Source organism: Artemia sp. Qi Xiang Cuo, chromosome 1, assembly GCF_049724085.1.
Source record: "Artemia sp. Qi Xiang Cuo chromosome 1, ASM4972408v1, whole genome shotgun sequence".
Taxonomy (NCBI): Eukaryota; Metazoa; Arthropoda; class Branchiopoda; order Anostraca; family Artemiidae; genus Artemia; species Artemia sp. Qi Xiang Cuo.
This window is the reverse complement of record NC_142794.1, coordinates 18,163,590-18,179,024: the sequence shown is the minus strand read 5'-3', so window position 1 is coordinate 18,179,024 and position 15,435 is coordinate 18,163,590. Positions and strand designations below refer to the sequence as shown.

The 15,435-nt window shown below is 34.3% G+C and overlaps 2 protein-coding genes across 3 annotated transcripts in view; one reads left to right on the top strand and one right to left on the bottom strand.

The window, feature by feature from the left end:
- Window positions 1-8,271, top strand: part of LOC148956070 (60S ribosome subunit biogenesis protein NIP7 homolog) — a 34,089-nt gene extending 25,818 nt beyond the window's left edge. Inside the window, exons 3-4 of the mRNA XM_089092252.1 lie at window positions 4,623-4,763; window positions 8,069-8,271. Coding sequence (XP_088948378.1) covers window positions 4,623-4,763; window positions 8,069-8,191 — 264 coding nt within the window. The 3' untranslated portion in view covers window positions 8,192-8,271. The remainder of the gene's footprint in view (window positions 1-4,622; window positions 4,764-8,068) is intronic.
- An 81-nt stretch (window positions 8,272-8,352) lies between these two features.
- LOC148956066 (tonsoku-like protein) overlaps window positions 8,353-15,435 on the bottom strand; it is a 252,279-nt gene continuing 245,196 nt past the window's right edge. For both annotated transcript variants that reach the window (XM_089092042.1, XM_089092127.1), the window contains one exon: window positions 8,353-10,087. In XM_089092042.1, coding sequence (XP_088948168.1) covers window positions 9,673-10,087 — 415 coding nt within the window. In that variant the 3' untranslated portion in view covers window positions 8,353-9,672. The remainder of the gene's footprint in view (window positions 10,088-15,435) is intronic.

Sequence of the window (15,435 nt, the reverse complement as noted above, 5' to 3'; positions counted from 1 at the left end):
TCATGTCAGCCCTCTCGAAAGTAGAAAGACGGTTCGAAGAATCAAAAGCATGGCTGAACAACTTCAGATACTCCTCTCGGACATACATTATAAAACTTCACTTTCACTTCTTCAGACTAATTACAAAGTCTGGCTGATGGAAAAATGAAATTATCCTTCCCTTGGCATTAAGTTTACACAGCCATCCAAAATGTTGTCATGTTTATTTAAACGAAATGAGGATCATACGTATTGCGCAAATTATGGCAAAATCAAATCGGTAAAGTGGGACTAAGCCAGATAGGTTACAATTAGCTGCACAGTCAGCTGCAGCGCATTTAGCTTCGATATCTAGTACAATGGCTCCTGCCGCATAATTCGATTTTATAAGATGTCAGACTAAATTGTAACAAAAATAGACATGAATGAAGAAATGGAACCTAAAACGAAAATGAATTGCAACAAACACTGAAATCCCGTCTTAAAAAAATTAGAGCCATTTATGCTTTACTGAAAATACAAAATTTTCAATGAAATGATCTTCAAGAAATAAAAGAGAAAAATATTCCTCAAACTAGTCAAACTTTGCTGATAAGTTTTGTTGTTAGTATGAATTACTTTGTAGCAGCCTACTTAATTTTTATATTGATTTGTGACTCACTTTCTTCCTTTTATATTCGTTACTTCTGAATTTATTATATCTACAATAAAACTTCCAGAAACATCAATTGATCGAAATGTATGTTAGTTATTCTAATTCGAATGTCTCGCTCCCTTTTTAGATGTCTTCTTTTGATATCCCGAATGCGAGTTGTGTTTTTTGTATATTTTTTTTCAACGTCCTCCTCAACATTCTCTTAAAATTTCAATTGATTCCCTTAGCCATTTTAGATATTGCAGCGCCCTTTTGACAATCTAGATTCACACGTTGTATTATGATATAATTCAACATACCCCTGAGAGCTATAAGTTTATAGCATTAGCTGTATTTCCCTCTCAGTATTCTCCAGAAATTTTTAACTAACCTCTTATCTCTTCCTGAGATATTACAAATACGCTCTCTGACAACATAGATGTACATATTGTTGTTTGATTTAGTTCAACATCCCTGTTGACATCCCTTGAAGGTTTAAACCTCATACCCTTAGCTGTTTCTGAGATATTACAGACACGCGCTTTTGATAAATTGGGGGCATACGGTATCTTATGATTTAGTTCCATAACCCCCGATAGTTTCAGCTCAATATAGTTAGCCGTTCCTGAGATGTTGCAGATACGCCCTTAAGACACCGGATGCATTTCCAGTCTTTTGATTTACATCAATTTCCCCCTTAATACTTCCAGGAAATTTCAATTAGCAACGGTAGCTGTTCCTCACATATTGTCGGTATTACCTTTTGACATAGTGTCTTTTCGTTTAGTAACCCTTGACATTCCTTAGATATAGAAAATGCGCCCTTTCGACAACTTAGATCACATATTGTCTTGTTGTTTAGTTCAACATCCTTCTTAACACCTAGTGAAAGTTTCAATTTAATATCCTTAGCCATCTCCCAATATTACAGACACGTCAAATTGAATGCACTGAGTGTCTTTGATTAGTTTAAGTATCCCCCTCAACATTTTCTGAAAGTTTCAACTTAATAACTCTAGCCAATCCCGAGATATCTTTTATCAACCCTGTTGAAAACCTGTTGATGCACATGATGTCTTGTGATTTAGTTTAAAATGCCCTAAAAGTCTCAACTTAATATCCTTAGCTGTTCCGAAGATATTGGAGATCTACCTTCTGACGGCATGAATTGACGTTCCATCTTTTGACTTGGTACGTTGCGTTGCGCAATGTACCTCAGTAACGTTGCGGTATATCTGCACACTTCTCAATATGCTCTGAAAGTTTCAACCGAATAAGACCCTAAAATATTCCTCAAATATTGTGTATACGCCGTTTTGACAATAATAAAGCATACTGTGTCTTTTAATTTGGTTCAACACTTCCTTCAATATTCCCTGAAAATTTCAACTGAATACCCTGAGCCGTTCTCTAGGTATTGCAGACACATTCTTTTGACAATCTCGATGCACATAGTATCTTTTGAATTAGTTCAACATTCCCCTTAGCGCTCCATGAAAGTTCCATTTTGAAACTCTTAGCCGTTCCTGAGATATCGCAGATACGCTCTTTTGACAACCTAGATACACTTAGTGTCTTTTAATTAAGTTTAACATTCCCCTCAGTATTCCTTGAATCTTTCTTTTTAATATCTTTAGTGGCTCCTGAAATATTGCAGATACACCCTTTGGACAACGTGGATGCACATAGTGTCTTTTGTCTTAGTTTAGCATGACCTGAAATTTTCAACTTGTTTCCTTTACCAGTTCTGATAGTATTGCAGAAACTCCCTTTTGGCAGCATGGATGTATCTGATTTTTTTTAATTTAGTTCTACATCCTCCTCAATATGCCCTGAAACTTTCAACTTAATACTCTTTGATTATTTCGATTAAGTATTTTCAAAGACACTATGTGCATCCCGTAACATTCCCTTAAAGTTTCAACTTAATAGCTTGAAACCGCTTCAAGATTTTAGGAAAGGTGAGTACATTTTGGTACAAATATGAATCGGTTTTTAAATAAAACAGGTTAGTTTTTGTAAGGATATTCAGTCGTACCTATTTCTGACAATAGCCGAGTATAAATGTGATCTCGAATTTTGATTTAAGAGATCAATAGTGGCAACATTTGAAATTAGTATTTTATACATTTTCTTAGAGAATCACATTTATTTAACTCGCCAACACAGACAAATATAACAGAGCTGTTTTATTTGTAAGACTCCCATAGCACCATCTATAACTGGTAACTGAAAAATATACAGGTTTTCTTTTTGAGCAGTATAATTTGAAGCTGTTTTCTTATCACCGTTATCACACCACAAGCTAAAATTAGCTAAACAGGAATTCGCTTTTTTTTAAGCAAGTTCTGATCATTCCAAACAGATGTTGACTAGATTTGAGAGGCGAGGAATAATTCCTCAACAAAATGAGTGAGATTGCAAATAAAATACACGGCTCAGAATCAGATTAAACTATGCTAGAATCATTCCTATAAAAAAAACAGACCTGTAGTTTTCGTATGAAAGAGATGTTAGACCGCCATGGAAAGCATAATCATCTCTTATTTAGCTAGACTATATTCATAAAATCAAATTTATCATATCCGAATCTATAAGGATTAATGGTAAAAGTAGAGATGGGGGGGGGGGAAGGGGCAGTCTTAGTGAGGACAAGAGTTGGCATTAAGTCATATTTGATGGTTCCATTCATGCAAACCTGGTCTTGACTGGTCTTGACCTGGCTCGGCCGTGGAAATACGAAAGGCGTTACATTTCCAAAATGTTCAGGAAAAGCAAAAAACTGCTGTCGACGTTTTCAAGGTTTAAAAGGCATTTTGTTCGTGACTGTGGAAAGGTCGTGCACTTAACAGTTTGGTCTGCAAAACTGGTAAAAAAAAAGTTTATAACGCATTTTGAGCGGATTTTAAATTGAAATATCTCGAGAATGAAAGATGATTCTGATTTAACTAATCGAACGAGCGTGCCTGCTTTTAGTGGGAAGGCTAGGAATTTATTTGCTAAGAAATCGCTGCCTAAGTGATTACATATATATTTATGCGAAAATATTTGGTCTTAACCCCTCCCCCCCCTTTTGCGAAGGTTAAAGTGGAATCGTGTCTAGTAGTAACTTTTTCAAAATAACTTATAAGTATGTTCTCTATTTATGTTTAGGGATGAGCAGAGCCATCTGGTTCAGAAGCAGTTGGAAACTGAAAACAAATTAAAGAAACATAAATAATTTTAGTAGGAGCGTCCCTGACGTATATAACTCATTTTTGACCGATGGGTCACTTAACGCCTTTCGTATTTCCAAAGCCAAGCTGAAATTAGTTGTTTGATAAGATGTCTTTTGTATTCTTTCATTTTGAAAGAATGTAAACACTAGATCAGATGGGCTATTGTAAGGCGAAAAAAATCATTTATAATATATATTCTAATATATTTTTGAAAACACTATTAAATAAGTGACATATTGTGCAGTGAAAGAAATATAACGGAAGTAATTTTGTGATCATTTGAAACTGGACGACGTAATATAAAGGTTTATGAAACTAAAACGCCACATGGCTGGATGTAGTAACTTTTCTATTTCCTTTTTTTAAACTGCTTAGAAATTGGAGATAATGCATTAAGATAAAGAGGTAATGAAAGAAAACAGTAAAAAAAAATCAAATGCAGAACATAGCCATGACTTAAAACCATAACAACAAAATTATTAACCATATACAATTAAACAACATTAAACAGCCAGAGAAGGCGGTGATGTGGGCCAGCCATATGCAGCTGCCGGAAGTAAATTTATGTTGGTGATGGAAAAGGCAGAATATCAGAGTTGCAAACTGAGTGATCTTTGTGTTTTGATGAGAGCATAACAAATAGAGGAAACCTGCAATGCCGGAAAGGACGAGAACGACTTGGATTAAGATAACTCACGAAGTAAAGTAAATCCCAGGCACAAAAAAATATAGGATGCTGTAGCTTCAAGCCATTGTTTTTTCAAAGTTCCTACTCATTTTTTCTTTTGCAGTATAAAATCTGGGTGAAGCCATCAGTAGAGCAGCAATTTCTTTATGGAAATCACATAATGAAGTCTGGCCTGGGAAGAATTACTGAGAATACTTCACAATATCAAGGGGTAGTTGTCTATAACATGGCAGATTTACCTTTGGTAAGTTGCAGCTATTAGTCTATTTTTCAGCCCTTTATTTTTCATTATGCCTACCGAATCATTTGTTTTAATGGTCTATGATTGGCTTTCATGATTGGCAATTCGAACATGATTGTACATAATTGGTTGAAAAAAAAACTAGGGATGTCTAATCGTTTATTTCGATTAATGTGAAAAACTTTTTCCACAAAACAATTTTTTCAAAGAAAATTAAAGAGCTCCATTAAGCCAAGAATCAGAAGAAATAAAGTAAAATAATCTTCCAAGCGTAAAACTACCACAAATCACAATCAATAAATAAATAAAACTCCAAACGAACAGAAATTACAATAAATGGCCGAGTCAAACTCAAAACGAGCAAAAATGAACTTGAGTAGGGCTGATAACTCCAATGCCTTCTCAAGACCAGAACATAACTTGTGCTTTACTGAAAAAAAAGCGAAAAAACAAATGACCGTGGATTGTCAGTTTAATTGACATGCACTGATATTTATTCCTTAAAGTTTTGATAATTTTTTTTATTTATGAAAGTAAGAAAAGTGGAAACATTCAGTTAACATTTCTGTTAACTGAATTATCCAATTGAAACAATCAGTCCGTGGTGCGTTTAGATAATGAAAAAAAATCTTTTAACTTTAAAAGTTCTGCTGCTACTGTTAAATATATTTTAACTAACGAGGAATGAAATGAGAAGATTTGCATCAGATAAAGTAACACGAGCTAATATAAAAACAATTGAATTGATAAGATAAAAGGCTTTTTTTATACATTTTTATTGTAAATTTATTTATTTAAGTTTTTAGGTTCAGTTTTTTTGTTGTATTTTATATTTTATTAACTTTATTCTTTATTTTTCTATTTGTTATAATAACAAATTCAGAGATAGAATGGATCCTATATGAGCTTAACCCTAGCTCTGTAATTGAAGTAATAATTAAGTATTACCTAATTAAGTAATATTAATTAGGTAAGTATTAAGTGATAATGAAATAATTACTTTCTTATTATTTGAACTGAAAGAGTGATAAGGATAAAGATCCTCCGGAGCCATTACTGGCGTATATGTCGTTGAATCGATGTTTCAGTTGCATGGTCTTTTTTTCAGGAATAGTAAAAATCCTGTTGCATAACCTTGCGACAGCGGGGATCAATCCATGGGCCATGTATTGCTAAGTATAGCATCAATCCACTCAGCTACCACAACAAAAATTCTTTAAATGACAATAAAAAATTACTCGACTAAAATGAGGCATTATTATCATTAATATCATTAATATGATTAATATCAATATCATTAGGCATTAATATCATTAATATGAGGCATTAAAAAGAGGCATAATGGAAATTGAGAGGAGGCCAAAAGTATGGAAAACGGATCGGAGAGAAATCTCATGGGCTTTGATACAAGATAAACATAAACTAGGAATGTAGAAAAAACTTTGTTTCATTGGAAACCAAATCTTTTAAATTTTTGAAAGGAACAGAAGCTGAGCATTAAATAAAACAACATCAGTCGAAACAGTCCAGAATAGAGTTCACTGTTTAAAAGATTATTACTAATTTGTTTACTTGTATGTCAAATTTATCGATTCATGTTCATGTAAATAAAGTAAAACGTATTAAAAACATAAATCCTTCCTCATGAATTGTTCGGGTTTGATAGAGATTAAAAACCACTAGCGCCGCTGAGAGTGCTTGTTACTCAACAGAAATAGAAAGGCACAAAATGCAATTTATGTTCACCTTTAAAAATGTTTATTAAACCATCTATGAAAATGCTTCAACATGAGAAACATGGACTGATGAGTAGAAAGAAAAATTCACATTAAAACTATGTTGCCCGTTTGTGAGATATGTCAAGGCTCATTCGCCAGAGCCGAAGCCCCAAGCTGCTTACAATCTTGTCCGAGCGAAGTAAGCCCCTTAAAAAAAACACAATAAAACTGAGTTTTTGCTAGACAAAGGTGAATATATGCTATAAATGTAAAATTAATTGCGGAATTCTCTCCTAGATTAATTTGATAAAACATTATTGATTTTTGAAGATTCACTGCAGTTAAGGCCATGCAGATCCTTAAATCATTTTACGAGCCCCAGTATCGGGTGACCGTCACAAAAGTAATCGGCCCATTAACGAATTTTCCCAGGTGACTAGCCCTCTTTTAGAGCTATTGAGAATTTGTGGTTTGACTATCAAATTTCATTTAAAAACTATTGAAATTTCACGTCCCTATTGTCGGCAAGCTTATCAATAAAAGCGGGTAAAACCACAGGGAATTCCAAAAACTAAATATAAAAGATATCCGAAAGCTAAAAGATAATGAAATTCTGCGTTCCTTTTGTCGGCAAGCTAATCAATCAAAGCGGGTAGCACCACAGAGCATTGGCGGATCCAGGGTGGGGAGGGGGACCCTGCTCCCCCCAAGATTTTTTCTGGAACCCTCATTCCTTGTTTTTTCTTTATTTTACTCTTTTTTTAGAATAAATTTGGTCAATTATTGGCACCTTTGTCACATTGCCCCCCCCCCCCAATATTTTTCTCTACATCCGCCCCTGCCACAGAAAACTCCAAAACCTTCCATATTGCTCAGATGATATTTCCTTTGACTAATCTTTAGCGTTTTCCCAGCATGTGTGTTAGAATATCTTTAGGGTTTGCCCTTTCCTGAATTAAAAATAAATATAATTTGGCATTAATGATTTCAGACAACGTAAATTTCTTTAAAACGGAATGTCTATTTCCGGTACAAAACGGGAGAAGTTAAATTTTTTTTTTAGTTATCTGTCGTTTATTCGCATCTCTTATCCAAGCTCTACAACTCATGGCAGGACCACCCAATCAGTTCTAAGTAGTTTGGCTAGCCAGCTAAAAAAGTTAATAATGAACAAGATAGGTTGATCCTTTAAGGCAGTGGTTCTCAAACTATGGTACGCGTACCCCTTGGGGGTACGCAAAAATATATAGGGGGTACGCGGCTGGCCAACAAAAAATAAAACAACCGTCGAACTCTAGGACTGACGATTTTATATATATATATATATATATATATATATATATATATATATATATATATATATATATATATATATATATATATATATTTAGCTATAGTTTACTTAGTACCGGTAACTGAGAAGGGGTACCTAAAACGTTTTGAGGGTAAAAAGGGATACAGTGTCTAAATAAGTTTGAGAACCACTGCTTTAAGGTATTGTATCGCCCTAACATCATTAGAAGCATTGCTTATCGGATAAAATACTATTTAAGCCGATTTCTTTTTAATTTTTAAATTTTTTAATTTTAGGGTTTTGGAGTGGCAGCCAAATCAACAGCTGAGTGCAGACACACAGACCCAATGGCGATTATTTGTTTCCATCAAGCAGATATTGGAGAATATATCCGTAATGAAGACACTTTATTAGGATAAAATTTATACAATTTTTAAATATAAAACGAAAATTTCAAAATAAAAGGAATCAAATTTTAGCGAAGTTAGTGTATCTGCCAGTATGTTAGTGTATATACCAACAAGAGAATCGAAATAAGGCGGTACCATTCAGCTTGGTGGTCATGGAGCTAAAATGATAAAAGAGATAACCAATGCATAATCAATATGTAATGTGGCCAAGTGTAACTTTTTTAATTTGATTGTTTTTTTGTAAAGTTGACCCAAAATGCCGTCATCACACTTTATAGGTTAGCTTGGATGAGCCCCTCATTCCATCATCATCAATTATTTTAGGATCTTTACTTCAATTTATAAAAAAAAACACAATTTCAAATTTCTCAATAATATCGTTTACCTTAAAAATACGAAAACTTCTGTTGTAGCTTTTAAAAGTCTAGTGAGTGTGTAAAAAAAGCTGAATTTTCACTTTTAGAAACCATATTTTTTAAGCGGTCATAAGGAGGTAATTATCCCCCCCCCGATTTCGAAAAATACGATCTCGAAACATTTACAAATGTCATTATTTGGCATTTACGTAAATTGACATTTACATTAATGAAAAATGTAATAATGACCTGTACTACTCTTTGTGTTTGCGATACAAAGCAAGATATCCTGCGTCGGTATCTTTGGATTCTTAAATTTAAAGTCTTATTTTGGAACAAACACAGTATTATAATGTCGTAGATAATTAAAAGAAAAGACACGTCATCATATCTTCCCTCACGGGTTGCAAGTTGCAATTATTACTATTACTTTTGGAATACTTTTCCAAGTTATAGTACTCATAGTATATTGAAAATGAGCTATGTAAATTTACATATAGAAGGGAAGTTATATGCATAAAATAACTGAGTAGATTTTTGAAAGGGAATATGGTAAAAAAAAGAATATATATCAAAGCGGGAACATATAATGGTTAAAAAAAAGTCTATTCATTAAATAAAGGTAAAGGACACGGTATTGGACTTCACAGTTTGTTCCTAGGAGAAGAGAGGTTTGGGACCATGGTAGGCCTAAAATCAAATTAGAATAATATTTATTCATATTTTATTAGAAAACCTACAAAAATAAGAAAAAAACAGCCAAGTTACTTGGCCTTGTTTTTTGTCACTTCTAAAAGTTTAAGATTAAATATAAATCATTTTTTTTTGTGATATATTTTTTTGAAAAAAAAACACCCCCAAAAATCATTTTTTAAATCGACAGTTTACGGTTCGTTTTGAACATACTTTTCAAGATTTCAATTTGGCAATGAGTCATAACTATTAATTTTTTTTTCCCATCTAAACCATTTATCTTTGAAGTAAGTTCCTCTTTTAATTTTTTTTTTTTGGGGGGGGGAAGGGAGAGGTTCGGCACCATGAACAGCTCTAATATTGAATTAGAATTACTCTTTTTATTAGAAAACCTTCAAAAATAAGAAAATACATGCTAATAGTTGACAAATTCCGTATAACTTATGGTTTAAGACATGCCATAATAACACGACTTCTCTCGCCTTGCGTTACTCGACCTTGGTTGCCTTTAGCAGCAATCCACATTCCTTTAATAAAACCTGCCCAGGACTCTGGAACTTTCGGATGCAGAGTAAACTCAAATCGCACAAAAGACTCAATTCCATATAGTTTTTCAATAAGTTCAAACATAGCCCTGAGTCCTTCATCCATAATTGAGGAAAGTGGATTCCTCCCGTCTGGGGGTTCAGAAAACAACGAAAATGGAAATAGATTTTCGCATCCGGAGAGTGACAGCTGTTCAAGGGGAAGTTTCCACTGACATATTCCTTTCAATAAAACACATATGTCTCTGTATGTCAGATCCTGGTTTTTCTCTAAGCGCAAAATTTTCAAATATTTGGCCCGAACCAGCAACCTAGAAAAAAAAACCTATTAAAATAAATACAAATATATATATGTTATGTAAAATAATTAGGCGTTAATTTAAAACAAGGATATTATTCTTTAAATAATTATAAAAACTGAATAATCTCTTAAATAAAACAACTAGACTAATTTAGAACTATACTTCACTAAAAACGAGTAAAAATCCGGAATAGAATTGCTTTCAAGTTACATTTGGCTCATCTAAAATAATAAAAGTTTTACTAGCCGAGGGTTTAGTGCGTTACACTTGCACTCCTGTGTCTGCAAAGGCAGCGGTTTGAGTCCTGGTCAGGATTGCCAACTTGCACACTTTTTGTGTGAAATACACTCTTTTTTACCTCAGAGGGGATGCGGAAGAGTGAAATCACTCTTTTGGGTGTCAGTTTTCATTCGCTTTAAACGTCAGTAGTTGACATATTCGTCATGAACAGGGTTGCCGACTTGCACTTTTTTCGTCTGAAATGCACTCTTTTTGAGCAAAAATCAATCTTTTTGGCCTTCATTTGCACTCTTTAGGCGTCGGCAATTGGCAACACTGGTCCAGGTGTTGCTGATTATTTGGTTTGGAACGGGGGTGAGTGGCGTGACTCTCTAAGCTCAGCCTGAATCCACCCAGACCTAAATGGGTTCATGGAGAAATCTGGGGAAGATAAAAGGAAGGGTCTGCGAAAGCAAGGGATGGTTGAACCCCAACCCCCATTGCATTTTCTGGCTGAAGGGCCATGAAACGGAGATTAACACCACCGGTTTGGACTATAGAGTCCAGTGCTGCAACCTTCTACCATCTAAAATAATATCTGTAGGAAGAAGGTTTCACAACCCGATAGTGGTAGCTCTTCGATAGAAAGTTTTCATACACACAATGCTTTCAAGAGAGCACTAATGCCATGATCCATGAACAATCATGTTTTTTTTCTAAAAAAAGTAATTAAAATATGTTTAATAGAGATAAAATGGTCCATGGTATCTTGGGGTACCACAGCGGGATTCATCTCTGTTGGCGTTATTGCAAGTGGAGTTCGATCTCAGCAACTGCTGGGTTTGGAATTGCACGCAGGTTATGCCTTATCGTTCCCAAATAATCTAAGCAGAAGAAGAGAAAGTCTACAAGCATTAATTTTTTAGCATGAAAACGTAATAGAGAAAAAATATAATTTGAAAAAATATAGTTCGTTTCAGTAAATTTTGCAGTAATTCATAACATAAAAAAGTTATTGGAAGTTCGTAGTTCCTTAATATTGATATTTAAATAAAGGTAAAAAACTTAGAAATTAAATAAAAGGAACTTTGGATAAAAATTCACATCCAAATTTTATCTCAACGAACTTTAAGATACCAAAAAACTTTAAAGTATATTCAAAAATTTAGGATCCCTTTCGTATAAAAAGGAGCGGTATTTGTGCATTATATCTCACCCACCGCTATATACTGTACAAGGAAATACTACAGGAAACCAGACAAACGGGTATTTGCTATATAAATGGATCGCAAAGCGTGATTTCTTATTGCGTTTACAATATTTAAAGTGTTGTTTTTTGGGGTTCCGGGGGGAGGGGGGAAGGTACCTAGATTAGGTTACGTAGTTACTATTTGCTATGCTTTACCCCCCCCCCTTAATGTGCAAATATATTGCCCAAATTTGTTTGAAAATTTTTATATTTTCATCCTATTTTATTTCATTAGCATTAACCAAACTTGACTGCTTTCGTGTATAGCGGTGGGTGAGATATAATGCACAAGTACCAAAGGAGCAAATTCTGAACATACTATATTCCAGTTCTAAGTGCTAATTAATAAACTTCAGAAGAATTGTGTGAACTGCATCATTTTGAATTGTGCAGAGAAAGCTCCTTGGAAGAAGGCTACACCTTCTTCCAAACAGCTTTAAGGGTAACACGGCCCCCACCTCGACTTTTTAAACCTATCAGCAAAACAAGATATGAGACTGAAAACAGTTATTCCAAGTATGGGGACTGAACTATGCAAAAATAAAGTTTCTAGAGGTAAATTCTTGACTTTTAAATGTCATATTAAAAACGAAGAGAAATTAAAGTAATTTTTTATAATCAAACAGTTCGTGGTAACGAACTGTAAGTAAGGAGCGAACCGGGTCAATAGTAACCGAAACTCTAAAAACCGGAATTTGTATACCCATAGATACATCAATACAATCAGATTATTATGCTAATTATTATTACCCATCAAAAGTTACGCGCCTGAGAAAATTTGCCTTATTTTCGAAAAAAGGAGGAAACAACCCCTAAATGTCATATAACTTTAATGAAAATCACACTATAAAATTCAGCGTAACAGAGAACCCTACTATTGAAGTTTCAAGCCTCTGCTAGCAAAAATATGAACGTTTGTATTTTTTGCCAGAAGAATGATCACAGATGAGTATTTATTTGTTTTTTTTCCCTGGGGTGATCGTATCGATCCAGTAGTCCTAGAATATCTTGAGAGGGCTCATCCGAACGGAAATTACAGGTTCTAGTGCACTTTTTAAGTGACCAAAAAATTGGAGGGCAACTTTGCCCCCTCCCACACTCATTTTTTTCCCGAAGTCACCCAATCAAAATTTTAGAGATAGCCATTTTGTTCAGCATAGTCGAAAATCTAATAAATATGTCTTTGAGGATGACTTAATCCCCAAAAGTTCCCGGGGGAAGGGCTGGAAGTTATGAACTTTGCCCATTGTTTACATATAGTATTGGTTAATGGGAAGTATACAGACGTTTCAGGACGGATTTTTTTTCTGGGGGGGGGGGTCAGAAGAGGGAGGTTACAGTTTAGGATCTTTCCATGGAGGAAGGGACGTTTCTATGTAGAGGGTGCCGGATTTCCCAGCATTATTTAAAAAACGATCAGAAATTAAATAAAAAAAAAAAGTTTTTTCAACTGACAGTAAGTAGCAATATCAAAACTTAAGACGAACAAAAAATATTACGTATATGAGAGGGTTCGCCCCTTACTCAATACCTCGCCCTTTTCGCTAAAGTTTTTTTTAGTACTTTCAAAACAGCGATCTATTTTATTTAAACGGCCTTTGTGATTGAGAGGTTTTTGATTCGAACAAAATTCAAACTTTAGCGTAAAGAGCGAATTAATGACTAGAGGACAAACTCCCTAATATACTTAATAAAAACATACGAATATAGAAGTTCGTTACGTAAGTTAATTCGTAAGTTACGTCAGAACAAAATTTCGAAGAAGCCATTTAGCCAGAAAACGTAAAATTAATATGCAAATTTCGTTTTAATTATTCATCTACGGTGAGCCAAAATCAAAGCTGCGTTAATTCAAAAAGTTTCAGAAATTAAATTAAAAAAAACTAGTTTTTTTAAACTGAAAGTAAGGAGCGACATTAAAACTTAAAACGAACAGAAATTATTCCGTATATGAAAGGGGCTGTCCCCTCCTAAAAGCCTCGCTCTTTACGCTAAAGTTTGACTCTGCCACACAACTTTATTTTTTAAAACAATAAACAAGTTTAGCGCAAAGAGCGAGGCGTTGAGGAGGGGATAGCCCCTTTCAAATACGGAATGATTTCTGTCCGTTTTAAGTTTTAATGTCGCTCCTTACTTTCAGGTAATAAAACTTATCCTTATAAGAGAACAAAGACTAATCTATCTTAACGATAAAGCAGGAGCTTCAAATGGGGGAAGCGGTGTAGGGAGGTAGTTAGACTTATCCAATAAGATATTGCCAGTAGTAAGGCCATAGGCACTTGAAAACTTACATTCAAACTTACGCCTGAGGCATAGATATGTGTGTAGGTTTTCAAGCAATTGGGTTACCAGGGTCATTTGCAAAGAGGTATCATTTCTGTAGAAGCTATAGTAATTTGAGATATCATATGGAATTTGCTTGAAGCTATATATTTTGCGTACGCGCCCGTACCAGACAGGTTGGGTATAATCTGTTCTGGTTCAAGTTTTTTCTGACACAATTAACTGAATTTCTATTTCATGATATACAAGTTTTTTTTTAGGTTAAATCCGTGTCGGAAAAACCGGTGTATCTTTTTAGATGCCAATTATTTTTTGTATATATTCAAGTTTCAAATGATTGGTCGGTTTTCTAAAAAAAAAAACTTAAAGGAATAGTTTTCTTTACAATTCATATTATTAAGAGAATTGAATTAAAAGAAAAGAGTTTTTATTTGGAAGGATATTAGTAGAGGAAAAAAATTACTGGTGCATTTATATTATTGGAGATTAATGATGGATCTACGAGCAGTGATGTAATTGCTTCTTTAGTTTACGAGATTTGCGAAATTTTTGCAAAGAGGTATTAGTGTCAAGGTATTTCGATGGTTAAGAATGCCTCACGGGTAATTAAAGAATGGGGTGCTTACATCAACAATACAAAGAACATGCTCAGATACTTAATAGATTTGACGCTTACAAGAGACATTGCTAGAAGTTATTCAATAGCTTAATTGAAAAGTAACGATAGAATGACATTGTGACTTGACCTAGCTTTACCTCGCCGATGTGGTCTGTATAATACATAAGTAACGATTGAAAATTATTGTCAATTTCAAAAGAAATAGCTGAAGTGTTTTGCGGGGGATGAGTTGCACGGGGGGTTGAGTTGCACGTGGGTTCAGTTACAGGGGCTACAGTTACCCAAGGGGTTCGGTTATACAGGTGTTCAGTTACAAGGGAGGTTCAGTTGCAGGGGCGCTGAGTTAAATGAGAATTGAGTTCCACAAGAGTAATAGTTTTCTTTACACTTAATATTAGTAATAGACTTGTATTAAAAGAGAATAGTTATTATTTGAAAGGAGATTAGTAGAGGAAAAAAATGAGTGGTGCATTTACATTATTGGAGATTAATGATGGAGCTAACAACAGTGATGTAATTACTTCTTTAGTTTACGAGATTTGCGAATTTTTTTGCGAAGAGGTATTAGCGTAAAGGTATTGCGATGGTTAAGAATCTCTCACGGGTAATTAGTGTGTTTATTTGTTTTTTTTTTCAGGGGTGACTGTATTAACCAAAATGTACTAGAATACTGACAGTTTTCTCATTCAAATGGAAATTGAAATCTTAAGTATTCTTATTAATTGATCTAAGGATTTGGACGGAAACTAAGCCCCCATCCAAGGATCTTTTTTTCCCAGATTCATCGGATTAAAAGTTTCAAATTGCCATATTTATTCAAAAAAAATCTAATAACTATGTCTTTGAGGATGATTTAATCCCTCACATGCCCGGGAGGAGGACTGCAAGTTTTGAGCTTTGCCCTTTGTTTGCATATCGATTTGGTTTTTGGTGAGTTTACAGACTTGTTCTTTTTTTTTTTTGGGTCGTTTGATGAGTGGGGGTAGG